Genomic DNA, 26,938 nt, shown 5'->3' on the forward strand with positions numbered 1-26,938 from the left:
ATGTCAGCTTCTGCAAAGCCTAGACAACCTCGCCTGAGGGCTTCTTGCGATGGTTGCTTCCTCGCCAAGGTCAAATGCTCCAAGGCAAGGCCTATATGCTCTCGTTGCCTGGCATGCGGCATCGAGTGCCGTTACTCGCCTTCCACAAGAGCAGGCAAGCCCAAGTCAGACCATAACTTGAATCAACACCAGAACCCATCCACAAACGATATCTCTGGCCTTTCCCCTGTTGGTGATGACAAGGCAATGATGTTTACTACACATGTGCATGGTCCTGGCCTGTATAGGATAGACACAGGTTGGAACACGCCACCAGGTGTCATGAATGGTCTCACCCCATTACTCGGGGTTGATGAGAGAGCTGCGAGGGAGGCGGAAATGATGGCAGCGGCAAGTGCAACAGATATCTACACCACCAGTATGCCCTGGACGCCGCCCAACGACCTTAACCCAACCACGCATTTTGGCGACACTCCCGCCATGGTAGCACCGATACCCCAAAACCACCATGCTAGGTCACAATCTTTCGACATTACGATGCCTGCGAACATGTCACAGTGGACAGACCATCAGTCAACGCATGACATGTTTGGTTATGGCCAAACCCACATCCCCACGCCAGCGAGCATGGCAAACTACTTCCCGAGCCCATCCTCGACGCCTACACTTAGGCCACAGGTTCGCGCCAAGGCAGCATCTACAAACTCGATCAACACAAGCGGCAACGGCAACACACCCTGTGGATGCTTTACAGGATGCCTGCAATCGTTGCAGGCACTACACAACGCCTCCTCGCCGTCATCCCCACCTTTTGATATGGTCTTGGCTCTGAACCGCAAGGCGGTGGACGCCTGTGCGACAATTATGGCCTGCACCAACTGCATGAGCCGTTCTGGGACCCACACGGCTGCCATGCTCATCGCAACAGTCATGGGCAAGATAACCGCAGGCTACAAGAGCGCGGCTCAGAACTACTTTGACAGCAGCAGCCCTACCAACATTATGGCCACCACTGGGAGCGGTGGCAGCAATGGTACATCAGCCAGCACCAGCCCGGTAGCACTCAGTATCAACGGTATGGGCAGCAACCTAGGAAACCTGGGTGGGTGTTTGGGAGTTAGTCTCGGAGCGTATCAAGTCAATGCCGAGGATGGGAGATGGCTCGAGCTTGAAATATTGGCGAGGGAACTGCGAAAACTGGAAGAGGTCTATTCCCGATTCCGGGATGTTTCAGCGGACTTGTCAGAGGATCCCGAGGTCTCGAGGGTGATGATTTCATATCTTGGCCAAACTTTGGGGTCAACAGTCGAGGTGGTAGTAAACCAACGAAAGGATAATATGGGCTTTGTATAGGACCCATGTATCTTTTCATCGGTTTTTGGTTGGTTTTTTTTTTGGTTTTTTTTTCTCGTGCACTGGCAGGTTTTGGTCAAGCAACAGCGGCGTTTGTGGGTATTTTGCTATTCCTTGGTGGTATTTTACGTTTTTTTCTCATTTTCTTTTCTCTTCTCTTTCATTGGGCATTTGGGTGTTTCTGCACGTTATCTCGGGACGGCTGGCCAGACCAGAAAAAAGACAACGGCCAAAAAAAAAAAAAAAAAAAAACAACAGAGGAGAATTTTCAGCTTCTGAGCCCCACTCCCACCATCTTGAAAAAAAATGTTTGTTTTGAATTTCCATTTTGGCTGTTTAACAGCGGTATTTTCAATCGCTTTAAGTACATGGCTTCGGTGGCTTAGGAGTTTTTTTTTCTGCTATAAACTTTTTAATCAAGTAGCCTCCGCGGGCCTATTTTCTTTGCCAAGCTCTGGGTGGATATTCTTTTTTTGACAAGAGAAGCCCTAGGATGAGTGGTAATAGGGGACATGTCACTATTGGCAAGGGTTGCGAGATTGGTTCGGCAGCAAATTAGCGAGAGCTAAGATGCTCGCTTTTTTGTTTTGGAGGGGGAGTTTGGCTTGGCCTGTCCTGCCGGAACCCGAAAATATTGCTCGAATAGGAAAAGAAGGGACCGCCGCTCAGCATGATCCTACCCGTCTGCTTTGGGTTCTCGGGTTGTATCCTCTCTCTGTCTTTTTTTGGGGGGTGAAAGAGACAACCGTGTTTGAAAGTCAAAGCGCATTCTTTTCGTCTTTGTTGATTTCCCAGGAGTTCCTTTTTTTTCTTTGCTTACCCTCCTGTTTTGCATGGGGTTTCTCTACGATGAGAATGGAGAAAGGTTAGGAAACCAGGGCGGGGATCGTCCATTCGCGGCTTACTATCAAGTCCAGTCAGCGTGCCTTGACGAAACGAAGGAAAGCTTGGAAGAAGGGGGAGAAAAAAAAAGGAAGATCGAGAGAAACAAGTGAGGAAGGAAGCTCGGATGAAAAGAGCACAAAACTTTTTTTTTGGACAGTCCACGAGCGGCGCTTATTATCTAACCTCAGGCGCAATTGACGTCTAAGCCCCTACTCGTCGTTTTCTTGTCTCTCTCTCTCTCGCTCTCTTTCTCTTTCTCCTTGTCCTTGTTCATCACGTCGCATAAGAAAGAGTTGCGAAAACAGAGTTTTGGCACGAAAACGCGCTTACTATGGTCTCAATTTGTTCTCCCTCCCTCCCCCGATCTCCTCATCTTACTGTTCTCTCCGATCTCCAAAGAGCCCTTAGACCGATTAGGTTTGTGCGGTTAAATCGGACGGGAAATTGGAGATTTTTTGTTCTCCTTATGAGGGGTCAGGTGTTCATGACTGTTCCTTTTTTTGTTTTCTTACCCCATCTTTTTTCCCCTCTGTTTTCCATTTGCGGAGTACCGAAGATTATCATATCATGTATGCTTTTCCCACCCTCCTCCTCATGATAGTTGATTGATGTATAATAAGGCGTGTCTACGCTAAGACTCTGACAAAAAGTATGACAGGATTTCAAATTTCTTCTTTTGTTCCGTTCCCCCGCCTTGCGTGTGTTGCTATTTTCAACAGCGGCTCGGCGGTTGAACTTGCCTCGAGAAAACAAAACAAAAAGCCACGTGCCTGCGGATGTGATGTGTGTCTTACTATACAAAGCTTTGTAGTCTATGTAGCAAAGAACCGTCTCGAAGATGGTGATACCCACTTCCTGTTGTCAGGTTGTACCAAGTTCGCTAAGACTTGATCGATTGTGCCCCGGGTCATGTACGCCACCGAAAAGGGCAAAGTTGTAGTCATACTATCAGTCAGTGAATAAGCGGTCTTTTTGTTTTTGTTGTTGTTGGAGATGGGGATTGTAGAGTTCCGAGCTTCTAAACTAGGTTAATGATTCGTTCTGTGGGTGGGGGATTCTGTAAAATGGGGGGTTTTTTTTTGTCGTCTCTACATTACTGTTTGTGTCATTGCCATGAACCGGGAGAGGGGGAGTTTGACAGGCAAACATAGGGTAGCAGCCAAAAATGGCAGATTAGAAACATGGGTTTTGCTGGGGTGGAGTGGATATGGATTGAACAAGGACCAGGGAGGGATGATATTTGAGATGCGAATTGTTCGAGGGTATGACCTTGTTTTGTTTGCAAAAGCTGAGGCAAACAAAAAGCTATAACGAATCGAGAACTATGATTTCCCGATTGCCCACTTAAAAGCTAAATAAAGAAACGGGACAGCCCGGGGGGGAAGGGGTAGTGACCATCAAGCCAATATCGACGTCGTTCTTTTGTGATTTTCTGTTTATTGGGCTACTTTTATTGGACCGTATAGTAATTAAGTACTAAATATCTTGTCATTCCAGTTCCCCCCCATCCCGTCGTTTCCGCGCCCACTCAAACCCTGATCAGAATTGTGTGTGGAGAAAAAGAAAAACCTTTAATCTATTTTTTTTTTAAATCCAGTCGAATACGTGGTACAATTATGGACAGAAACTCCCTTCATATTCGTTCTTTCGGATATTATCTTATTTTATTCGTGTTGTTTCGTCAATCAGGCAACCACAAAATTTTGATTATTCTCTTTCCACTTTTCATCAACCCCCCCGCACTTTGTTACTCTCCAAGGAGCCTAGATCTATTGATTAAAAAGATGGGGAAAGCCCAAAGAAAAGCAGGGCCGATTAAAATCTGGTTCGCTTCTGCATGTTGGCCTGTTGGAGGGCTGCTTCCCGTATATTTTGGCTTGCATTTGCCCACCTGCAATTGATAGGTTTTTTTGCAACTCTGTAAATAAATAAATGAAAAAAAGGCCGTATCGGGCAAACCTTGCGACTTTAATAGGGGGCAATGAGAAATACGTACAGTAAAGTAGGCAGTAAGGTCAATAAAAGAAGGAAGAAAGCAAGTACAGAGAATAACAAAATCTGGTGACGATGCTGACAAGCATAAAGTCTGTTTAGCCGCGTACCAGATAATTAAGACTTTAGGTATCCTACTGTTGACTGCCCTATTAGCCACCTCTCTTTGTTATATCCCGTCCCTGTGAACATACGACATTTACCGCCCTCTTTTTTTTCCCTCTTGAGTCCGAACGTTGTCTGGAAAAGAACCAAGTGATTTGGACAATTTCGCTTCTTCCCTCTTGTCCATTTCTCTCTCTCTCACATTCTCTCCGTTTCTCTTCCACGCATATGTCAACTACTATAATACATCCTCAGCCTCAAGAGTCATGTTGCTATTTTCAGCAACAAGCACAGGGGTATTTGCAGAAAGACAATATATGCTCAATATGAAAGGGCTTTTTTTATTTTTACCAGGGGGGTTTGGGAGTGGATCTTGAGGGCGGGTCGGTACAGATTGTGGCGGCAGGCAGGCAGGCAGGTCAAGAGTGCAGCAGCGCCTATGTCGGGAGAGCCAAGACGATCATATTTGATAGTTGATTATGGGGGGGGGGGGTTTGTTTTTGTCTTTCTTCCATATTCCCTACTCATTTTCTCTCTCTTCCGCTCTAAGTCCACTTTCCCAAACACACTCCAAAACCAACCCCCCCTCCTCATCTGTCCATCCACACATTCGCGAGAATAAAAAGAAAAAGAAAAAAAAATCTCCCATTATCCCGTCTCCTTTCTTTGCTCAATCATGGAATCCTTCACATTTGAATTTGCTTTTTTACACTGTAAGCTTCTGGTGTATGTGGTGGTGTGGGCGGTCATTTAGACATACTTAGCCGAACATGCAACCGGGGTCACATTGCATTTCTTTTGCCTCTTCAATTGCCAGCTGAAAAAAAACAAAATAGAGGGTACCCAGCAACCCAAGCCACCAACACAATAGCAGATTCGTATTAGCAAGAAAAAAAAAAAGACACTGGTCCTTCCTCATCTTCCTCCCTACCGCTGCCTCTCCTTTTCTCTGTACTTCTGCTAGATGTAACCCTCCAAGGTTTTGTGGGTTCCGGGCCGCTCTAGCATTTGTAGGGTGGGGTTTGATGTTTACTGCATTTTCGGTGTTAAGCTTGAACAAAGAGGGTGCTGATGATGATCATCATTGCCGTCAGAGGGACCGGTTTATTTTTATTTTTATTTTCTTTTTTTACACCAAGAGTCATGCCATGAGAGAACTGTAGTGTAGGTTCAAAATCCTAGCTGCCTTATGACAAAGGGGTTGGGCTCTGGAAAGATACGAAGAGAAATGGTGGTACAGGGCACCTACCCAATGCAGTAAGTTCAAGTGACAAGCCAGCGAATCGAATGACATGGCTCAGATGCATGACAGCTGCTTGCTGGAAAGATTTGTTTCCCCCTTTCCCATTCTGTGACAAATATGAGAATCCAATCTCTTGATTCGTTCACTGACCAGCGCCTTCCCTCTCAACACTTACTCTCGAGAAAAAGTAGATCAAGACCCGAGTCAGAAACCGGACTCGCTGTTTCCCCGACTGCCGACCCGAGCATGCCGAAAAGAAAACAAGACGGCTCGGGGAAAGTTGGCCCGGGGACCAAAAGGTCCACTAACCCTTGGATTCTCGGCAGGGTGACTTTTTTTTTTTTGTGCCTGGGTATATGTCGTGCAACCAATATTGTTCATCAAGTAGGGCAGTCATGGGCATTGGGCTGACTGGTACTATGCTGGGCGGAGACTTTTGTTTGTGCAACGAAACAAAAAAAATAAAGACTGTTTACGTCATTGAGGCGAACCATATGAGCCCAAAGGTTGTGATGCATCTTGGGGCTGGAAAACCGACGCTTTTCGTTTCAGCTGCATCATTATTCGGCGTTGTACGAGTCGGAGGGTAGAGCCGTCATTGCTCGAAGCCAAAAAAATGCAGATAGGTTGCAGAGAAGAGGGAGGGAGGAGAGCATTATTCAGGATTGTTATGTTCCTCTAACCCTTTCCCACCCATATGCTAACAAATACTTTTGCATTTTCATATCTGCCAAGTCACGAGACCAAATCACACATATTACAATCAAGATGGAAAAGCAAGAGACTTTAGAGTATAACGATAAAATAGCACTAGATCTATATATAATGCAAATGATAACAGAAAAAAAACACTCATTGTTTTTGAGATGCTTTGGAACAACGCCCTCGATATTGTGAACCTTATGCCAGAACAATTCAGGGAATAAGAAAAAAAGGAAACAACAAAAGAAAAAGATGATAATGAAACAAAAGCCGCGATGCAGAACAACGCTACTTGTGTGTGTGTGTGTGATGTCAGTGTGTTCAAGTGTCAAAGAAAAAGCCAAAAAAATGCGACATGAGAAATAAGAAAAAGCCACAATGAAATAAAATCCACATGGAAAACTCGCTTTGCTCGTCAAAAGTAAAACAAGAACAGGATAATAACCATCAAGGCTTCTAATGAGATCCAAAAAAAACACTATTAGTATGACGGGCTCTTTTTGTGCCAAATAAGACTTAGTCACGTCCCTAAGGCCAACCCGTCAAAAGTCATGATAACACAGATTAGAATAAAGGAAAATGTTGATAACAGCGAATGTCATATGCGCGTATGAGTGTCAAGAGATTTGCTTGCAATTTATTGCAGAGCCTCTTGCATGAATCCTTGAAGCTGCTTGGCCTGTTGATTGGGAGTAGAGTTAGTACATGTATGCTTGAAGATATGGTTAGGAATTGTTTGCAAATTCGAACTTACCATAGAGCCGTGCATCATCGAGAAGTGGTTGCCGGGCATGTGCCTCATGGTCATCTTGTTGATATCAAGGTACTCATCCCAGCGGTTGGGGCCAAAGTCGACCCTGTTGTCGAGGAGGAAGAGGGCATGTCCAGATGGGTAAGGGTCAGGCCTGGGGTCGGTAGGCAGGTGGCAGACGCCATCTTCACACCAGATGGCCATGACCTTGGGGCACTTGTCCTTGGGGATCGGCTCGGCCGTGTAGTTGGAAAGGGCCGTGACCGAGGCGGCGAAGTGGGGCAGTAGCCACGAGGGGATCTTGTCCGCGTCGCCGTCGCCCAGCAGGCCGATCGAGGCGAACCAGGCGTGCAGGGACTTGGGGAGGGGCTCGATGGTCACGGGGCAAGGAGCGTCGATGATGATCATGTTCTCGACCTCGTTGCCGGCCTTGATGAGCTGGTTGACAATCTCAAAGGCGATGACACCACCAGCGGACCATCCAGCGAGGCTGTAAGGTCCGACAGGCTGGCGGCGCTTCATCTCCTCGATGAATTTGGCGGCCATGCCGTAGACACCGCAGTTGTACTCCTCAGGGGTCTTCATGAATGGCGAGAAGAGACCCCAGACGGCCCAGTTGGGACCCACGTTGCACATCTCGGTGTAGGAAGTGGCACAACCGCTGCCGTCGGGCACCATGAAGAGGTGATGGGTGGCGGTCTTGTGGCTACCGTGCAGAAGTACCGATGTGGCCTTGCGGTGAGGCATGGTGTCGGGGATCTCAGTAGGGCGGGGTGGCTTGTAGATGGTGGCCGTCACCTGAGATGGGGGGATCGAGGTGGTGGGTGGGCAAGGCTTGACCTTCTCAGACTTGGAAGGCTTAGACTTGGCCGGGGGAGCCTGGGCAGCAGGACGCTTTGCGACAGCCGGGACAATTCCCAGAGCACGCTCGACGTCCTTGAGCGAAGGGTTGGAGACAAAGAGATCCGACGGAACATCCATGCCAGTCTTCTCCCTGAGGGTGCCCAGGATCTGGAGACTCATGAGCGAGTCCATTCCCAGGCTGGCCAAGTCAGGAGCGGCGATGATCTCCTCAACGTCCATGCCCATCTCTGTGGCGATGGTGTTGCGAATGGCCTCCTGGAGCTCGTTAGTATCAGCCGTAGCAGCCTTGCCGTCCATCTTCTCGCCCTTGACCGAAGCAGTGTCGCTCTCGTCGGCAGGGGTAGTGACATCAGACTCAGAGTCCATATCACCTGAAACCGAAGAGCTGCTGCTGGAGCTGTCCTCACAAGCGGCAGGTCCCTCAAATTGAGCGAGGAACGCCTTGAAAGCGCCAATGGTAGGATGGTCAACAAAGGCATGGGAGTCGATGCTCAGGTCCATGTCCTCACGAATGCGACCGCTGACAGTAAGCGACATCAGCGAGTCGACACCCAGATCCGTAAAGGCAATGTTGTCAGCAAGCTCGTCGTGGCTGACACCAACCTCCTTGGCAAGGATGTCGAGCACCTGGGAGACGACCGAGGTGAGCTTCTGGTTGACCTTGGCGATGTTCTTGGGGGTGACGCCCTTGGTCTTCTCCTTGGTGGAGGAAGCCTTCTTCTCCTTGACAGCAGGCTTGACAGCGGGAGCAGCGGCGCGGACGGGAGCGGCGATGGCAGCAGATCCACGCGGGGGCAGCATCATGTTGAGGACCTTGCGGGGGATGGCCTGGAACTTCAAGTCACCGCACATGCCAATGATCTTCTCGCCGTCAAAGACGTAAACGTCACCAGCGTAGACCTTGTTACCCTTGATGGGCTGCATGCGGATGTAGCTGCGGTACTTCTTGGTGGCGACAGGCAGCTCAGAGAACCTGAGAGAGCCCCATCCGTGGGAGATGAAGACCTGCTCGCGCGAGTCGACAGCGTCGGTTCCATTGATGATGAAGCCAGAGATGTGACACAGACTGTCGATCCAGTAGGGGCTGAAGACGTATTTGCCATCGGCCTCAGTGGTCTGGAACTTGACCTGAGCAGTAGCCTCGCAAGTCTCGCTGTCGAGGACAACCTCCTCCATACCGCGGTAACGAGGAGTGTAGTCGACAAGGGCGGCGAACAGCTTGTAGGCCAAGCCACGGCCGATCTTAGATGCCTTGCCATCCTTCTCGGACTCGATGAGACCATCGACGCGAGACTTGATGAGGTAAGAGACGCGGTCAAACTCTCCCTGCCAGTCCTCGGTGTTACCGAAGTAGACCTTGCAGTTGGCATGGTCAACACGCTTGGCGCCCTCGCCGGTGTGGAAGACCAGGTCGGCGCTGTTCTGAGCAGCGTTGGCAGTGACTGTGAGTCTCAGGATGTGGCTCTCAGCAGCGTCATCGAAGATGAGAGTCTTGGGGACCTCCATGTGAGCGACGTTGACGCCGATGTTCTCAGACTCGGGGCGGAGCAGCTTGTAGGCATATTGACAGGTGGTGATGGCCATGTCTCCGTACAGCGAAGAGGGGCAGAGGGGAGCACCGTTGACCAAGTGGCCGGAAACAACGCCACGAAGGTCCTCGCGAGACAAGTTGGACTCGACCTCGACGACAGCGACGTCGCCCTTGATCTCCTCGCTGACAACCTTCTGGACAGTGGTGGTCTCGAGCTTGGGCTTAGCGATGGCAGTAGGGGCAGGCAGAGCCTTGGCCACGCGGTTCTTGCTGAGACACCAGTCGCCCTCGTACTGCAGCCAGTAGTTCTTCTCATCGAAGGCGTACGACGGAAGATCCAGGTGCCTGACGGACGAAAGGAAGTCATTGTGGTACTCGTTCCAGTCGATGTTCAGACCAGCAGTGTGGAGGGTGCAGAGACTGGCGCTCAGGGTCTTGTAAGTGGACTCGTTGCGGCGAAGAGTGGGCACAGCGACAGTCGAGACACCGAAAGCAGCCTTGACCATGTTGGCGCAGACGGGGTGGGGGCCGACCTCGAGCCAGACAGTCTTCTCATCGATGGCACCGGCCGACTGGGCAGAAACAAGACCGCCAAGGAAGTCAACAGCGTCACGAGCATGATCGCGCAGGTACTTGGGGTTGATGGGCTCATCGTCAATGAGCTTGGCAAGGAGCGGCGAGATGACAGGGACCTTGGGGGCGTTGAAGCGGACAGCGCGGGCCAGCTTCTCAAAGTCATCAAGGATGGGGTCGACCTGGGCCGAGTGGAAGGCGAAGGGCACCTTGAGCTGAGTGCACTTGAAGCCAGCAGCACCAAGCTGCTGCGAGATCTCAGCCATCTCGGAAGCCTCACCACTGAGGACAGTCTCGCGGGGTCCGTTGATGCAAGCAACGTTGGTGGACCCGGCGCGTTCTCCAAGAGCCTCCTGGACAGTGGAGACTGATCCCATGACAGCCAACATGGCGTGGGTGCCGGCAGTGCACTTCTCAACGAGAAGCTTGGCACGAGCACCAACGAGGTAGATGGTGTCACTGGCAGACAGAACACCGGCAACGTGCAGAGCAGCATACTCGCCAAGACTGTGGCCCATGACCGCAGCAGGTTTGATGCCCCAAGAAGCCCAGAGCTTAGCCAGGGCCATCTCGAAGCAGCAAAGACCAAGCTGGACGATGAGGGGCTCGAGCTTGGCGACGTCAGGCTCGCTGCCGTCAATCAGGGGCATGAAGCTCGGGAAGCCGTGAATCTGGGCAATCCTGTCGAACTCGTTCATGGCCTGACGGAAAACGGCGTGGTTGGCATACAGCTCCTTGCCAAGACCAGCGTAGTGAGAGCCCTGGCCAGTGAACATGAAAGCAACCTTGGGAGGCTCGGGAGAGACGGGGACAAAGTTCTCCTGGAGACGGGTCTTGAGGGCCTGCTTGGCCTCGCCCAGGTCCTGGGCCGTGACGTTCATGCGCCAGTAGTGCTGGATGCGACGAGCAGTGGTGGCGTAAGCAATGTGGGAGATGGGGGTGTCATCGTTCTCGTCCATCCATTGGATGAGCCTCTCCGCGTTGTGGATCATGGCAGACTTAGACTTGCCAGTAATGGTGATCAAATGGACGTTGCGCGGGTCCTGGGTGGCAGGCTCAACAGGAGGAGCATCCTCGAGCAGCAGACCAGTGTTACCACCAGCAGCGCTGAAGTTGTTGATGAAGACCCTACGGGGCTTGCCGTCTGACCTCTTGAATGGCGTCAGGTGGAAAGCAATGTTGACGTTGCGCTCACCAAGGTCCTTGGGGAAGGTCTTGTTGATGACGGATCCCTTCTTGATACCGACGTGGGGAGGGATGGCATTCTTCTGGAGCATGAGCAGAACCTTGCACAAAGCCGTGACACCGGAAGCAGCCTCACCGTGACCAAGGTTGGCCTTGACGGCACCAAGGTACAGAGGACGGTCTGCAGGCCTCTTCCTGTGGGCAGGAGCAAAGACGTTTGTCACTGAAACCATCTCGGTTCCGTCGCCAGCCTGAGTACCGGTACCGTGCATCTCGACGTAGTCAACATCGATGGGGTCAACACCAGCCTCGTCCAAGATAGCAGACGACAGGATGGACTGCGTAGGACCGTGAGGGTGGGTGATGGAGATGGCATCGGCCGAGTGGTTGGTGGCAGTGCCAAGGATGACAGCAAGAACGCGATCATGGTCGGCAATGGCATCGTCGAGCCTCTTGACAATGACGGAGGCACAGCTGTCACCACGGCAGTATCCATCGGCATTGTTGTCGAAGGTGGCGCAGGGACCCTTCTTGGAAAGGAACTGTCCACGACTCAGACCCGCGAAAATATCGGGGTTGGTCATGCAGGACAGACCACCGACGATAGCAGTGTCACAGTCACGTGCCCACAGGGAGGAGCAGGCAACGTTCATTGCAGCGGCACTGGAAGAGCAGGCAGTGTCAACGTTCAGAGAAGGACCGCTGAAGCCGAGGTGGTAGTTGATCCTGCCAGGGCCGAAAGCTCGGACACCTCCTGTGATGAAGTAGGTGTCGACCTCCTGGGCAGCGTTGATCTCACGCCAGTCATCAGATGTCTGGCCGTAGAAGGTACCAATGCGGTCCAGCCTGGTCGAGGGCGTCCTGTTGGGCACGTAACCGCTCATCTCGAGAGCCTCGTAGGCGGTGGTCAGGGCCATCCTCTGCATGGGGTCGGTCTGGAAGGCCTCACGAGGAGACATGTTGAAGAAACGAGGGTCGAACATGCCAGGCTTCTCAATCCAGCAGCCGTAAGGAGTGTGACTGCTGTTGATGACCTTTCCGTTGGGGTCGTAGTGAGTCTCGACCGGGAAACGATCGGCGGGGACGACACGGTGAACGTCCAGTCCCTTGGAGAGAAGCTCCCACAGCTTCTCGTGGCTAGCGGCGTCGGGGAAACGACCAGCCATACCGACAATGGCAAGCTTGTCACGGCTGCCACGTCCATGGTTTCCAATCACGGAATCGGTGCTCTCCTTGGATATTTGTGGGGCCTTGCGGAGGATGATATCCAAGCTGGTCTCGGCCTTGAGGAGATTGGCCAGGGTGGCGGCGTGCTGTGTGGGGCCGAAGGGGATGATGAGGCACGACTTTCCGTCAAAACCACGAGCCAGATTTAAGCAGCCGTCGAGCACATTGTGGAACCTCAAGGTCTCGGTGAGGATCTCAGTGACGACAGCGGCGAAGAGGGCGCGGGTGGTGGACTCGTTGAACCAGGTGCCGGTGAGGCACGACATGACGGAGGAACGGGGCTTGGTGTTCAGGAAAGTGTCAATCATCTCGGCGTTGTTGAGGCCCAGGATGTTGTCGATATCCTCGGGGCGGTGGAGGTGGGGGGCGTGATAGGGGCCGTAGACAGGGATAGCCGTGGCCTTTGTCAGGGAGCTTGTGGCGGCCCTGAAAGCCTTGAGTGTGGTGGGAGGGCCAGAGATGGCAACATTAGCGGACGAGCTGGCGCTTACGTACACCTGGCTCGCTTGGGGGATACCCTTATTTTCGGAGGCATGTTAGCTGATGACCCAAGATTAGGTAGACGAATAGGCTCTGGTGAGGCTATGCTTACATGTGACTCGTGGAATCCCGAGATTTCCTTCTGTGCGGCCTCTTCAGTGAAGCCAGGAACAATGTAGGTCCAGCTCTCGGAGCGCTCGCTGACCGGCTCCAGCCTTTCGGCGAGGGCGGCAACGTGTGCACCAGTCCGGAAAGCCATGAGAACTGTTTGCACGGCAACCGGAACAAGAGAGGACAATGATGGGGTTGAAGCGATTGCGGACGCAGCGAAGAGGCCGGAGCAAAGGCCAACAAGGTAGGTGTTGTTGTGCTGCGTGACATCTTCATGGTTCTTCTCTGCGTGGCTACAGGTGGAAGAGAATTTCTCAGGTCAGTGTATTGCTTCAAGGAAGGAGGACAAGGCTGTGAGTGTGTGTGTGTGTGTGTGGGTGTGCCCAATTGGTGGTTCAACATACTCAATGTAGTGAGCGAGTTGGGCAACACATAGAAGAGCACCGTCGAGGCCGGAGTGCTTGATGATTTGAGCGTGATACCGCTCGTTTAGTTGTTGGAGTGTGCGGAACACGGGCAGCCTCGACCTCTCCAGCCTTGGTAGCCTTTCGATCTCTTTCCTCAGAGCTTGGGCAGCCTGGTCGAGAAAGGCCTTTGCGAGTATTCCCCGATCCTCGTGACGGTAGAACTCGGCGAGGAATCCATGGGTGTCCAGAGATTGGTCTCCGAAGAGGAGGAAAGCCAGCTTGTCCGCCATTTTGATGGTTGTCAGCATGTATTCCTCTAGAGTCGAGATCGTGCGTGTCGAGATACAGAGAAAAATTCAAATGTATGGAGGAACCATCGACGAAGCTTATATATCTAAACTATCACTCCCGGGCCCGGGGGCTAAAAGAACTGGGTAGTACCAAAAATACCATCCGAGATGGCAGATCGTCCGTCGGTGTGTATGCTTCCTAGTCCGAGCAGGTGGGCCCGGTCCCAGGGCGAGGCACACGGGCAATACCCATGGGAGAAGGGACAGGATGGAACGACGCCTGCTCGAGGGAGTGAGATCAAGAGGATCATGGGTCAAGGGGTCGTAGCGACACGCCCCTGCGGCGTCCATGACCTTGATCCCTGTACATTTCCGGTTGGATGGCAGCGCCCCGACGCGAGTGGATCCGGTCGGTGACCGAAGCTCTACTTTTTTTTTTTTTTGCCTCGCAAGACTATAGCAGTAAACGTTTACTTTCCGCAAGGGACTAGTATCCACTAGGAGCCCTGTGACATCTGCTGACATGGACCCAACTTGGGACCTGTTTGGTTGTGGTTGTGGTTGTGGTGGTGGTGGTGGTGGTGGTGATGGTGGTGGAGACCCTCTTTTTTTCTTTCCTTCTTTTGCTCAAGTAGGTACGTACCTTTTTAGGAAAGTACAATTCTCTCTGCAGTCTAGAAGTATATAGCCCGCCTGTACTGTAAGCAGGCATGGACCATGATCCGATAAGGAAGCAACGCTCTGATGACAGTAGCGCCTCTGCCTAGCCACTAGGCAGACGGGTACCTTGGATACGCGGGAAGGGCTGGTCAAAGATTGATTGTAAATCAAACAACAGTGAATGAAAAAGAATGAGATAGATACGTGTACTGAGACAGACCCATTGTATGATTGATAATGATGCATCATCATCACGACAACGACAACGAAACAAAAGACATCCAGACGGGAATGTATCCAGATGTAGGTGATAGTCTGAAAATGTGATGTGCCGTCTCCTACATTGCATAAACCTGCTTGCGTTGGTAAGGTACGTACCTCTCAGGCGCATAATCCTCTGGTGCATCTACGATGAACTGACTGATTCCGGTAGAGCGGTCTGTCTGTATGTCCACAGTCCATGTCCCGATGCAAATACAGTATATCGATGGCTGCATATCAGAAGTGAACGAGGCAGATTAATCGCAATCAGTTCTCGCCCCACTCAGAACGTGTAGCAAAATACGGAGGATGCATGTGTAATCGTTTCAGCAGTAGGCACGGCTGCGTAGCCAATGTCTGGGTGCCTACTCGAATCAAAAGTGCACGGATTCGATACGACGAAAAACAAACATGATAGAAGAAATGTTGCTCAGGCCGTGTGCCTGGTGTGTGTGAGTGATTGTGTGTGTGTGGTCTGTTTTGGGCGGTCGATGGGCTTGGTTGGCTCAGTTTCGCAACACGTCCACCACCGGACTGTTAGTCCGGTCTTCCCCAAGGACATCCGAACGGAACTTTACCCCTCTCAAAACAGGCGCCGCAAGCGACATGGTCATTGAGAATGGCGCGTAATATTAACTGATAAGGGTGGCAATTCCTACAATTCGTTGGAAGAACAAGAAAAAAAAAATCATTTCGTATACTCTTGGTTTGGGTGGGTTGATTTGATTACAGAAATTTGCAAGAGGCGGCGAAACTTCTTTTTTGTTTGTCGTTGTCGCCAAGGCGTTACCAACACACTTTCCAGCCGCACTGACAGGTGTGGTCCAAGCATTGGTTTTTTATTCTTCTTGGAGCCTCACGCCCACGCGACAGTTCAAAGCAGCTCCAATCACTCGGACTACCAATGAAATTTCAACGGTACCTGCGCCAGGTGGGTCATCTGCGGGGAAGAGTAAAGTAGGCAAATCCCAGCGGTGTATTGCTACGTAACATCCAGTCAAGGCAATTCAATTGTGGGTCTTCCTTCCACTGTCCTTCTTTGAAGCCACCCCACCCCTTTTTTTGCTTTAGCCTTAGGAACTGGAGCTACCAAAATTGTTTGTTTCTTCCCTCAATCTGTTTTTCTTCCTTAGAACCGGTCACAACCTTGCCAAGAGCTTTCTTCTCCTCACGCGGATCTGTAATGATACGAACTAACAACAGCGCACAGGCTCTACTAGACCAAGGACCATTGAAACCCGTGTGGAACTACATTCCAGGTAACACCCTCGTCTGCTCCAGAGGGAAAAAAAAAAAAAAAAAAAAAAAAAAAAAAAAAAAAAAAAAAAAAGATCGTAACAAAAGAACCGTAACAAAAACAAATCGTGGCTCCAGCCTTCTTCGTCCGTGCTTCCTAGGTCATAGAAATTACGACGGTTAATGTGCCAGGGCCTCTCAAGGTCGACTAAGGCTTCGTTTCTATGTCAACTTCCATATGTTTTCCCAGTACAATTTCCCCTTCAAACGAACAACGTCGGCCGGCTGCCACCGCTCGTCCCAATGCCTGATCGTCCAGGCTCATCTGTGGGGGAGGTAGCCGCTGAAGAGCACATGGGAAAACAACAACTCAAAAAAAGAAAATGACCTAAAAGGATCAAGTCGAGATGGTAAAATCCCTAGTTGAAAGTGAAGACTCCACGGGCAAAGATAAGATTGATGATTCCTTGACCAGCCAGAGCGTTGCTTGTCCTAGGGTGAGGTCCAGGTCAGGTCAGGTCAGGCCAGGCCACAGCTCACCTCAGGTCAACTGGACCCCCTGTGTCTTTACAAGTTACCTGCTCATGTTGCCATAATCATTATCGGAATAATCGGGCTTCACCGCATCTGCAACCAGCGTTCAGATGAGCCCCAGGATCAGTCAAGCTTATGAACATTCTACAGTATTAAATAAAGCATGCCGAATTATTACTTGGCATTCACAATCGATCGATTATCACATTATGCTCGGCTGGGGATACAAAAACGGTAAACGAATTATATTGACCACACCCCAGTATAATATTAGCAAGACGTTGTCAGGGTTTGATTTGCAGATAGGCCCTTAATTCCCACAAGGTTTTGGTCTCCCTGGTTATGGTAAGCCCTGCGAAACATTTCCGACTTCATTCACGTCAGTGATCTCATCATCCCATGGTCATCGGCAAATTGGCGTCACTTTTTGTTCCGCATCGGGATGTTGGGTGGGTGGGTTTGTGTGTCTGTGTTGGAAATGGAACATTGAATATATTAAAACATAAAAAAGCAGAAAAAAAAACACGCCAGCCTATTGCGACGAACACCTCCAAAATCTAGAAGGCTCTTCCTTCTTTGTTCAGAAACCGTCTGTACCATGATCCTCCGGTCCCCGATCCCCTACCCTGGCCTGTCTCAGATTGGACGTTTACGTGGTACTACAATCCAGTCAAAACTGCCAACTTATCCTTCTATCCATGTTCCGCACCCTGCCCAGAAACAAAACAAAACAACCCATCTCGACCAGCGCTGGCATCATGACGGTGTGGCTTTACAGTCTATATTGTAGCTGACTCGAATTGGGACTGGCCAAGCGCAGAAGAAACGCGTCGACGACCACTTTTGGTGTTACCAATTCCGAACACGGCTCAAGGCAATATGGGTCGAGGGAATTGATGTTTCTTTTGGTACCGGCTATCATGAAAACCGAGGGGCCAGGCGCTCCCAAAGGCGCCGCCCGGCAATGAGATCCATGGTTGTCTTTTTCTTACCCAACTATCCCTCTTTTTTTCTCATTACAAATTTCGTGTATCAGTGTGCTAGTTAACCTTCCAATGGATTATCTGGATGTTGTTTCCATCCAATATTCGTTCTAGTAGTTGTGTGATGCGCCGGACGTCCGATCTTGCTTCATATGCGGGTGATGGGGGAGTGTGCATCACGTAATATCGAAGACAAAAAAAACCCAATTGTTCAATATGCAACAGCCGCGCTCTCGTAGTATTGCCTTGCATATTTGCCTTGCCTGCTGTTTTTTTTTTTTTTTTGCTGGGTCTCGGGCTGACTGTCCAATCTCTTAGCGGCCGGCAACCCTCAGCTTACCTTGCATGTCCCTTCAAATGCTTAGCGATCTCTATTATAGGCATACCCGCTGTATCTTCTTCAGCCGCTACCACTGGATTCATTTTGCCTTCGATTTTCTTTTAGACCCCTGTTTTTTTTTTCGTCCGTTTTTGGACGAGTCCCGAACGGGGTGACACAAAGCCTGCCTCTTCTTTCTGCCTCTTGCTTTGGCACCCCCCTGCTATAACCCTCCCAAAAGGTGTGACAAAAGAAATCAAAATAAAAGAAAAAGAAGGGAAAAAGAAAAACAAGTTGCTGCAAGCCCCCAACATAAACACGACCAAGCCAGGAAAAGGGTCGCTCGACGTTACTTTTCCCCCGCCTCTCACCTTGTTTCTTTGGTGATGCGATGATTACCCGTTGATGCGGACAATAATATCCGTATGGTCTTGCCTAAGCCACGGGCTTCTCCACCGCTTTCAGCTTGCATATCTCGTGCAGGCCGGTGTAAGCTTTTGAGGGAGAACAAAAAAAACAAAACGCACATTACTGCCTGCCATTCTTATTATTTTTCTTTGTTTGGTCTTGTTTTCTTGTGCTCACCTGCATCAAACATATTTGCTTTGGCTCAGCGGCGATATCTGAATTTTCCGTAAGGAAGAAATGCAGGTTTGTTTGTTTGTTTCTTGCGTTGTTCTACATGCACACACCCCCCTCCCTCCCCTTGAATCATGGTGATCGCGAGGTTCTTCCCAATAACCCTCGAGGCTGCATATGCATCTCGGCTTGAGACACGATCTCTGAGGAACACGAAATAATTTTGACCGCTCAGGAATGCCTGGATCAGGGATGATTTGTAAGTCTTAGTAATGAATTTTGACTCTTGATTGTGTATCTTTTTATGGTAACAAATGCACTGTCAAGAACATGTATAGTTTACTGGGATAACAACGCGAACACCGTGTAGATCGGCCAGCTCAGCATATGCAGAATATCGGTCTCTCGCTTAAACCCTCGATGGATGAGGCTCTCGGCGTATTACCTTCAATTCACGACATTCCATGAAAGCCTTGCTGCACATTCTGAGCGTTATCCCATCACAAAACACATGCCAAGTTATGCATGGCTCGACTGGCGGTCTAACACGTAGCTGTAGGGCTTTTTTTTGTGGTTTTTCTTTCTACTACCACTTATTATTTTTTCTGTTTTGGCTTTTTTTTCGAGGGTTCTTTTTTCCCCCCTCTTCGCAATCACCTGAAAAGGATGGCTGGTGCAGCAGCCTCTTCAACGCCATCAGGGCTTCATCTTTTGCTTTCCTCGACGGACACGTTGCTATACGCCCCCCTTTGTTCACTTCCGGGGCGCCACGTCCGAGGGAAAAGCCTTGTCATTCTTAGTTTGTTTGCATCCTTCAAAAAAAAAAGAAATTCTTATTCTTTGGCTTGGTTTGTTCTTTTCGGGTCTCCGCGCCAGCTATACCCGGATTAGGGAAAGGATCTCACCGCACTGCAGCTCTTGGTGACACTTTGGGAAAATCTCGAGATGATTCGCCTACAGTTGCAACCTTATGTGAGAAATTAATACGAGGTTAAAATTCCCACCATATTACATGCACGTCTTGCTTGCTGCAGATTGGACCCAGTCCTTCGGCCCCGTTCCTATTGGGATGCATAGGCGAGCATACATGGACAGCATGTTGATCAAGCATGTGATAGGATGGCTGTTGATATTTTGTTTTGGCTCATTCCATAGGTCAGGGGATTTCAAGTTCTCCGAAGGATCTCGAAAGGCCGAGATAACCATCTCCAACCAATCATACTGTTCAGACTTACAAGGACTCTGCCATTTACGGTAAAAGTTGTCTGCGAGATGTCTTTAACATTCTATTTACCCCTCAGGATCACGTCAGTTTATTTGAAGATCTTCCAAGGCAAACATCGAAAATCAGCTGTTTTGTTTTATTTAGAACTCTTGCCTTTTTTTTCCTTCAATGACTACTGTAATGCTGCATACTGCGGTCACTATCTATCGCCGAGACGTACATATCCTGACACAGCTTACATGTCCCACACCCCTCCTTTTTGTTTCTCGCACACTCTACACTCCCCAAACGTCTCAGTGGGTTAACATCGAACTTCTGTTTATCTCTACCCCTCATGAGACGACAAGAGATCTGATTCAATTCTCAACCCTCGGACGTTCCGACTGATGATGAAGTGGCGTCTCTATAATCTTTTCCAATCTTTTTATTTGCTCTATTTTTTCCTTCCTTGACTACGACATCGCTTCGCCTCGCCCCAGCCGGCCCGTCCATCCCTGTTCATCTCATCCCATCTTTTGCTCTCCTGAGATGCAGTTCAAAACCGGCGGACTTACACAAATAGCACACGATACAGGGGACCAAAGCATCAAAAAAAAAGAGGGAAAGCCCAATCGGTCCTGAGTCGTTTATTCTGTCAGATAGGTGAACCCTCCGTTTTGTCAAAAACCCACACCCATGGACTTTCTGTTTTCCCCCGATTGTGCTCCTAACCGACCCTGTACTCACCCGTCATTCACCCATCTCCGGATGCAAGATCCTGTGCATAACCAAATATTAGTCCTCGGGTCAGGTTCTTTTGTCACTGATAAACGAGATGACTGACTGCATGCCGCCTGCCTTATCCCACCATAGAGATTGGATTCCCCTTCGCCTCATTGCGTGTACTCTGCAGGATGACCGTGGCAAATGTAGACCCAACAAAAAGAGATAGAGAGCCACGCAGTACCCTAGCGGCAGGTATCTATTTCCGTCCTTTTCTGTTTTCCCGGTGGATGTGACAATCTCTAAATCCTTTTAACTCCTCGGCCGTGTGCACGGAATCCGAGATTTTTGCTCTACTTACTTCGGAGGTATGTCGATAAGGAGGCCCAAACCTGTCGATCTTAACCCACTTTCTTTGCTGCACGATGATAGAAGGGACTTTTTATCTGGCTTCCTTGTCGTAGACGTCTCGGCCGGATCGAGAAGGGCTAGAACTAGTCCTCCTCGGAGAAGAGAACAATGCAAAAACAAGGTTGACGTTGCAGGCTGTCAAAGCTTTCTGGGGATGGATATTGGTTGTCATCGGGTGCTTGGACTCTTGCATCTTCCTTGGGTAGTTGAATATGGGTTATAGTAGTCTCAATGTTTGAAATATGGTTTCGGTGTACGGGAAACTATTCATTACGTCAGATTGGTGATTAAGCCTGAGCTCCAGAGTGTAAAAGTCTTCTCTACATTGCAGAAAAAGCCTCTCCATGCTCTCTCTATCATATGTTATTACCAAAGTACCGTACTTTGCTTGCATAAGATATTACTCCCTCCTTAAACCCTGGATTGGGGAAGTCCTGCACTTCTTATCTTTTATGCTGTGTAACATTTCACAAGAAGTTGATAACTGTGGGGCAAAATACAAATAATTAGCGATCTCTTAGTATCCAGCAATATTTTCCATGAGACCAATACTACAAATCTTACCAACAGGAGATAAACCTCCAAGAACCCCCACATATTGAAGGTAGGATCAGGAGTGTCCATCAAGCGACGGAACTCCAACTATTTTACCACGAAAAAATGTTCATGACACGAAATGTCATGCTCCCGTCACTTGAATCAGATACACTACAGAGGAACTGACAAAATAGATTTTTTCCCCCAATGCCCAGTCCGGCCATCCCCACCGGTAAGCATGAAACCAGTTTCCCTTTTGGGAGGAATCTCCTCCTTGAACGAGGTAACATACATAGAATATGGCCAAGAGTAAAAGCTCGAACCACATCATAATTTTTGTCAATTCTGGGGAACAAAGATACCCTCTTTTTTTTCTGCTCTCAAGGCTGTCCATGAAAAGGCTAACAAAACAAGTTTTCCGTCCTAGGTATGTCAAACAGATATGAAGTAACTCATAACAAGGTAAGCTATAGTTTCTTTCCTTTTTTCCTTGTCGGGTTCGTTTCTAGAAACACACCGATCGTCCCAGTTCTTCAGAGCATAAGGATGATCATATACTGGCAACTCTGTTCCAGTCTGGGGTGGGTGTCGTCAGGGAAGGGTAGAGCAGGGAGGGCCTGCCTATAAGCTTCCCGCAACTTTCAACAAGATTGGTACCCCCCTCCGCGTCATTGTTTGAGCAGGAGAATACGCGCCAGACGAACGTACTCGCAAAGAGGAAAACGCGTTGATACCTTTGTTGCTCCAGGCACCGTCGGTTCGTCAACGGGCCATCATGATGCCGTCGTTAACGCGCATCAGAGCCGTACGGAGCGGGTCAAACCGGTCCTCACACATTGCTCTCGGCCCATTCCGGAAATTTCACCCACAGTTCAAAGTGACAAGGGCACTAGCTTTTACCCACATCAATGCTTGAAAGCTCTCAAACACTAAACATATTTAATCCAGCATGCAATTTACACCAAACACATATTCATCATGAGTGACAATTCCGATATCACACTGAGATGGAATCCACAACCTCAACTGAACCTCACACCCCCTTCATGTGTGGATAAACCTAGTGTATCAAGAGCTTTACTGACGATCTGGCCGTTTCGGAGACAGTTCATCACACCCGGAAAACCCAGGAGATAGAAACCCACACTCCCTTGGGGGATCACCCGGGATCGGCTGAATCGACCACCAGTGATGCGCGGGTAGACCCGTCACACACGCGCCAAACCACGGTCATTGCTCCGGAGGTGGAAAACAGCAGCCAGAGATGATCAGAATATCATGCTTTTACAGGGAACTTCATCATGGCGCCACCTTTCTTAACCTGCCCTAGAGAAAAGAAAGACCCGAAAAAAAAGGGTCGAGGAAAAAAGCCACCGTTCCCCCCAAGCCTCCCACCCCCAAGTCACTTACCTGCAAAGTTAGACATTCTTGATGAATTCCCCAGCGCCCAAAAGGTTTAGTTTTGTATGTTTCATTAGCACCAAAAAAAAGCCGGTTGAACCCGTCACACAAGGACCAGAAACATACTCTTCGGGGACCTATATGACAGCCTCTTAATATTTTAGGCACACTGCAAAGCCCAGCCCGAAAGATGGCCCAAGCACCCGGTGGTTTGTTCTGCACTGGCCAACCAGAGTCTCGTCGTCTACCCTTGTGGGGGGTTTTTTTCTTCTCCTTCCTTTTGCCGTGAACATTTACTCTGGCATCAGGGTAAAGATACCCACAAGTTCCGTTGACGCAAAACCAACCCCGTACAAAATTTTCCCCCTCAAGATTATTTACCATTTCAATTACGCAAGGGCCAGGTCGAAGCGGCCTATAATTGGGGGGAATCAGTGCTTGTGTATGATGTGAATGGCCCGCCCGCTTCTCCAGTTGTACAGGCTTTTAGTCCGAGTCTCACGCGGAGATACGGGAAAAGATCTCAAAGTTCTGTCACGGCTGGTGGATGATGATGCTAAAAGAACAAGATATGTCAATGAATTTTGACGGAGACTAAAAGCATACTGCACCTGTATAAAGGGCCGAGAAAAGATGGCATGACAATTTCAAAGAGGCAGGGTTTCCAAAGTACATCAAGAGTGTGCAAGCGTACAAGTTTATGTGAGCAAAGAATCGTCACAAAAGTTCACAAACTTTAAGCGAAGGAGTTCCCATGCAGCGAACTAACAATGCGTATTACGTAGGTTGCAAAAAATAACAATAAAAAGAGGTACAATTAAACACGGTGAACCAAAGACAAGCCCGCCACACGGGCCTGTTCCCGGTGCCACAACGCTTGGCCAAGCCATTCTAGTCTGCATTATAGTTCAAGTCCAAGCATGCCAATGGCAATCCAGCCTAAAAACCCAAAAATCTAAAGCCAACCTGGGAATAGCCAGGAAAGCAGTGTGCAACACGACCGAGAGTCTTGCCGCGACCAGCAATGTCACAGAAATTGCACCAAGAAAAGAAAAATAATTCTGGGGGGAAGATCAACCTCCATTAAAGCTATCGCCACCAGTGCTAACTGTATATCCAAGAATAGTAATAGTACATATGGAACAAAGGAAAAAGAAGAGCGAGAGAAAAGACCCAAAAAAAACAGAAATCTATCTCAATATGAGATAGTAGAGTTACATGATTATAGAGAATCCGCCCTTGAACTCCGAAACGAGCCTGGCAACCCACAATCCTCCAAGCAACAGACATCTATTGTCTGAATCTATAATTTAAAAGATTGAGAGAAGGTATGAACCTGGACTGGTCGGACACGTCCAGGAATGGCGATCGGTTTGCTGTTTCGTATGTCAAGGTGGGAGGTATATAGGAATTGGGGCATGACGAGGCGTAGATGTCTAGGTGGCTGCGTGAAAAGGACGAGGTGTAGATGTCTAGATGGCTGCGTGAAAAGGACGAGACAAGCTATGAGCGCTTGACTCTATTAGACTGTACAGATGATCGACAGTGACAAAACTGCGAAGAAAAGGAAATTTAGAGGCGAGCAGGCCTGGACTGCCTCTTGACGCGACGGGCACGCAGGGACAGGCCAGAAGTAAGATCCTCATCCAAGTCAACCAGGTCGGCGACACTGGCGCTTGAGGTAGCGCTGGGGGCGGCTGTGGTGGTGGACTCAACAGTAGCGCCGGTGGTGCTGGTCGGGGCAGCAGCAGCAGTGGAAGCAGCAGCAGTGCCGTTGGTAGCAGGGACGGGTGAATCCGGGGCGACAGGGCCTGGGATACCAAGCGGGTAGTACATGGCACTATTGATGGCATCTGTTAGTCTATGTTTGAGTGGGTCTAGAGAAAAGGCAAAAACAGTGGGGAGGACTCACCCATGGTAGACAGTGTCAGGGACCTCCTTGAAGCCGGTAGTATCGAGCACATTGACAGTGTTTCCGGCGGCGTTACCAGCAGTCGGAATACCCATGGCTTTGCAGGCAGCCATGTGGTCAGGAGGGAAGGTCTTGGCACGGATCCTCTCGGGGGCCTCGATGATGGTAGCAGTCAAGCCCATCTCAACGTGCCACTCAATGTGGCAGTGGAACAAGAACACACCAGGGTTGGTGGCCTTGAAGCGGAGAACAGCATATGAGTGGGCGTTGACATGGATGACGTCGCGCTGAGCGGGGAGGGTGTTGTAGCCTCCGCTGCGGCCGGGCCAGACACCGGTGTTGGACTTGGGGCGCTCGAGCAGCTGGAAGTGGTGACCGTGCAGGTGGAAGGGGTGGATAGCAGCATCGATGTTGTTGATAACAATGTCGACTACCTGGCCGTACTCGACAATCTCAGGGAGAACGTTGCCGTAGACAATCTCGTTGGTGTTGGCCTCGCCGACAGTAGCAGCAGTGTACAGAGTAGGAGTGTGCTGCATGATGTAGGTCTGGTTGTTGAAGCAGGCACGAGGGTAGTTGTTCTCATCCTTGCAGAAGGTGAAATCGAGAGTGATGACCTTGTCGGCAGGGGGCAGGATGGCGTCGGCAACAATATCGTAGGGCTTGAGGGTGGAGTCGTCCTGAGGGCGCCACTGGTTGACGGTGTAAGTGGTGAAGGGCTTGGCAGGGTCCATGACAAGCTGGGCCGTGTAGTTCTTGGTCCAAACCGGGCTGACCTCATAGTCACGGTTGATATCGAGGTTGAACAGGATCGGGTAGTTGCGGTTGTCACGGTCAATGGCCGAGATGAGCACGTCGTAGCGCTGAGCGGGCGAAAGACGGATCTGGTAGGCCTGGGTCTGCGTGGTGTAGGCACCATCTGCAGCGATGATTTGCATGGTGTGCGAGTCGAACTGAATCATGGCCGAGGCAAAGGCGGCATAGCTGATCATGCGGAAGCGGTAGGTCTTGCCCTTGACAAAGGTAAAGTTTGTGTTTTGCCCATCGTTGATAAGGATGCTGTCCGGGAACGGAGGCAAAAAGCGGTCGTTTGAAGGGTCGAGCATGGCGCGAACCAGTGGGAGAGTTTCCGAATGATACCAGTCCGACACCGACACGATGACCTCCTCATCGTACTTGCCCTTGTATGGGTCATTGGGGTCGTCGATGATGAGAGGGCCACGCAGACCATCAGGGTACTGACCAGGGCTGTGAGAGTGGTCTAGAAGAGTAGTCATGTCAGTATTTGCTCCAGTAATATTTTCACCAGAATGGGAACAGTCCATCTGGTTGCAGGAAAGGATTCATGTCATACACCAATATGTGCCTGGCGCATCAGCCTGTCAAATTAATCAATGTTAGCCATCAGATCATAAAGTTTGCGATATACTTAGCCAGGCGGCTGCAAGTTCGGATGGAGTTTACTCACATAGAACGAGTATGTCAAGGTGTTTCCAGGTGGCACAGGGCATTGGGTCACGCCTGTTGGCCCATCCATCTCATTGGAGCCGATCTGATGGATACCATGGAAATGGATACCAGTGGTCTGGTTGCCCAGGTTGTTCTTGATTTTGACAACAACAGTGTCGCCAACATTGGCCCGGATCGCGGGGCAGGGCCACTGGTTGTTCACACCAATGACGGGGCGAGAGTAGCCATCGGGAGCTGCCCGAACCCAGTCGATTGTCCAATCGTAGGTCACGAGTGCGGCGTTGGTGACGACCGCAAGGCTGCTAAGCCCAACCGAGGTGAAGGTGGACAAACGCATTGTGACTGTATGTCTCTGGTTGTTTTGCCGTGAATCGAGTCGAGGAACCAGCTAACTAGAGTAGTCGACAATGATGAGCGAGTGTGGACGTGGCGCCTGTGTGTGAGCGAGTGTACACAAAGGAAGCCCGTTTGACTGGAGGCAGTGTGAGTATCAGGATGCTCTTTGAACTGCTGGCTGCTGCTGATCGAATGAAAATCTGGACTAGAGAAGGCGAGGGATTAGGATGTTTATATGGTCTCACCCCGTCACATAGTCATGGGGCGGAAGACAGGATAGGGTAGCCCATGGCACCGCCGATCCAGCCCCAGCTAGGGACATGCAGAAGAAGCACTCGGGCTACCGAGCTCCCGCTTCGATGTCTCGCTTAGCAGGGAATCTCACGAGGCCCGGCCCCCCTGTAGCTAACATTGGATTGCATAGGTACATGCTGCAGGGCTGGAGGCTGAGGATTCTATCGTCCTTGCAGTGCTGTGTAAGCCTGGTCTGGGTGAAGAGTGGTCTATTGGGTGGCTGTCGAGACGGAAGTCCGATATAGCTCGATGTTGATTCACTCGGCTCGAGCCCTCGTATTGGTAGCCCAGCCTGTAACTTCACGCCCCAAGAGTGTTAGTGCAGATTTGATAGCCCTAAACTGTCAGTTCGACCTCTGGTTTATTTTCCCCGATGCTC

At 50.0% G+C, this 26,938-nt stretch overlaps 7 protein-coding genes across 7 annotated transcripts; 4 read left to right on the forward strand and 3 right to left on the reverse strand.

The window, feature by feature from the left end:
• Positions 1-1,353, forward strand: PgNI_07637 (uncharacterized protein; the record flags this gene model as incomplete). Its single annotated transcript, XM_031127647.1, has 1 exon — positions 1-1,353. The coding sequence occupies one exon, from the start codon at positions 1-3 to the stop codon at positions 1,351-1,353; it is 1,353 nt and encodes a 450-aa protein (XP_030981151.1).
• A 5,000-nt stretch (positions 1,354-6,353) lies between these two features.
• On the reverse strand, positions 6,354-13,784 carry PgNI_07638 (uncharacterized protein). The gene is made up of 4 exons (XM_031127648.1): positions 13,407-13,784; positions 13,004-13,295; positions 7,035-12,929; positions 6,354-6,959 (listed from the first exon to the last, which is right to left on the reverse strand). Exons 1-4 carry the CDS (start codon positions 13,715-13,717, stop codon positions 6,918-6,920), a joined length of 6,540 nt encoding a protein of 2,179 aa, XP_030981661.1. The 5' UTR covers positions 13,718-13,784; the 3' UTR covers positions 6,354-6,917.
• PgNI_07639 (uncharacterized protein) lies at positions 8,373-12,560 on the forward strand (the record flags this gene model as incomplete). The annotated part of the gene is made up of 4 exons (XM_031127649.1): positions 8,373-10,300; positions 10,382-11,141; positions 11,166-11,399; positions 11,517-12,560. 4 exons carry the CDS (start codon positions 8,373-8,375, stop codon positions 12,558-12,560), a joined length of 3,966 nt encoding a protein of 1,321 aa, XP_030981660.1.
• A 4,658-nt stretch (positions 13,785-18,442) lies between the features above and the next one.
• PgNI_07640 (uncharacterized protein) lies at positions 18,443-18,812 on the forward strand. Its single transcript, XM_031127650.1, has 2 exons — positions 18,443-18,530; positions 18,642-18,812. The coding sequence occupies exons 1-2, from the start codon at positions 18,509-18,511 to the stop codon at positions 18,737-18,739; spliced, it is 120 nt and encodes a 39-aa protein (XP_030981137.1). The 5' UTR covers positions 18,443-18,508; the 3' UTR covers positions 18,740-18,812.
• Positions 18,813-20,334: 1,522 nt separating this feature from the next.
• On the reverse strand, positions 20,335-20,802 carry PgNI_07641 (uncharacterized protein; the record flags this gene model as incomplete). Its single annotated transcript, XM_031127651.1, has 3 exons — positions 20,335-20,382; positions 20,560-20,616; positions 20,728-20,802. The coding sequence occupies 3 exons, from the start codon at positions 20,800-20,802 to the stop codon at positions 20,335-20,337; spliced, it is 180 nt and encodes a 59-aa protein (XP_030981138.1).
• A 1,322-nt stretch (positions 20,803-22,124) lies between these two features.
• Positions 22,125-22,898, forward strand: PgNI_07642 (uncharacterized protein; the record flags this gene model as incomplete). Its single annotated transcript, XM_031127652.1, has 2 exons — positions 22,125-22,128; positions 22,254-22,898. The coding sequence occupies 2 exons, from the start codon at positions 22,125-22,127 to the stop codon at positions 22,412-22,414; spliced, it is 165 nt and encodes a 54-aa protein (XP_030980502.1). The 3' UTR covers positions 22,415-22,898.
• Positions 22,899-24,119: 1,221 nt separating this feature from the next.
• On the reverse strand, positions 24,120-26,266 carry PgNI_07643 (uncharacterized protein; the record flags this gene model as incomplete). The annotated part of the gene is made up of 4 exons (XM_031127653.1): positions 24,120-24,387; positions 24,460-25,720; positions 25,814-25,838; positions 25,928-26,266. The coding sequence occupies 4 exons, from the start codon at positions 26,264-26,266 to the stop codon at positions 24,120-24,122; spliced, it is 1,893 nt and encodes a 630-aa protein (XP_030980558.1).
• Between the last annotated feature and the right edge of the window lie 672 nt (positions 26,267-26,938).

This window comes from Pyricularia grisea (genome assembly GCF_004355905.1).
Source record: "Pyricularia grisea strain NI907 chromosome Unknown Pyricularia_grisea_NI907_Scaffold_4, whole genome shotgun sequence".
In the NCBI taxonomy this organism is placed as follows: Eukaryota; Fungi; Ascomycota; class Sordariomycetes; order Magnaporthales; family Pyriculariaceae; genus Pyricularia; species Pyricularia grisea.

What these genes read in the sequence shown, in the direction of transcription:
- PgNI_07640 (XM_031127650.1), top strand. Translation starts at nt 18,509, where the DNA reads ATGCCTGGATCAGGGATGATTT. An exon ending in GCCTGGATCAGGGATGATTT is followed by an intron (nt 18,531 to 18,641) that starts GTAAGTCTTAGT and finishes AACACCGTGTAG; the next exon opens with ATCGGCCAGCTCAGCATATG.
- PgNI_07638 (XM_031127648.1), bottom strand. Translation starts at nt 13,717, where the DNA reads ATGCTGACAACCATCAAAATGGCGGACAAGCTGGCTTTCCTCCTCTTC. An exon ending in CAACTCGCTCACTACATTGA is followed by an intron (nt 13,296 to 13,406) that starts GTATGTTGAACC and finishes TTCCACCTGTAG; the next exon opens with CCACGCAGAGAAGAACCATG. An exon ending in CGATGATGCACGGCTCTATG is followed by an intron (nt 6,960 to 7,034) that starts GTAAGTTCGAAT and finishes CCCAATCAACAG; the next exon opens with GCCAAGCAGCTTCAAGGATT.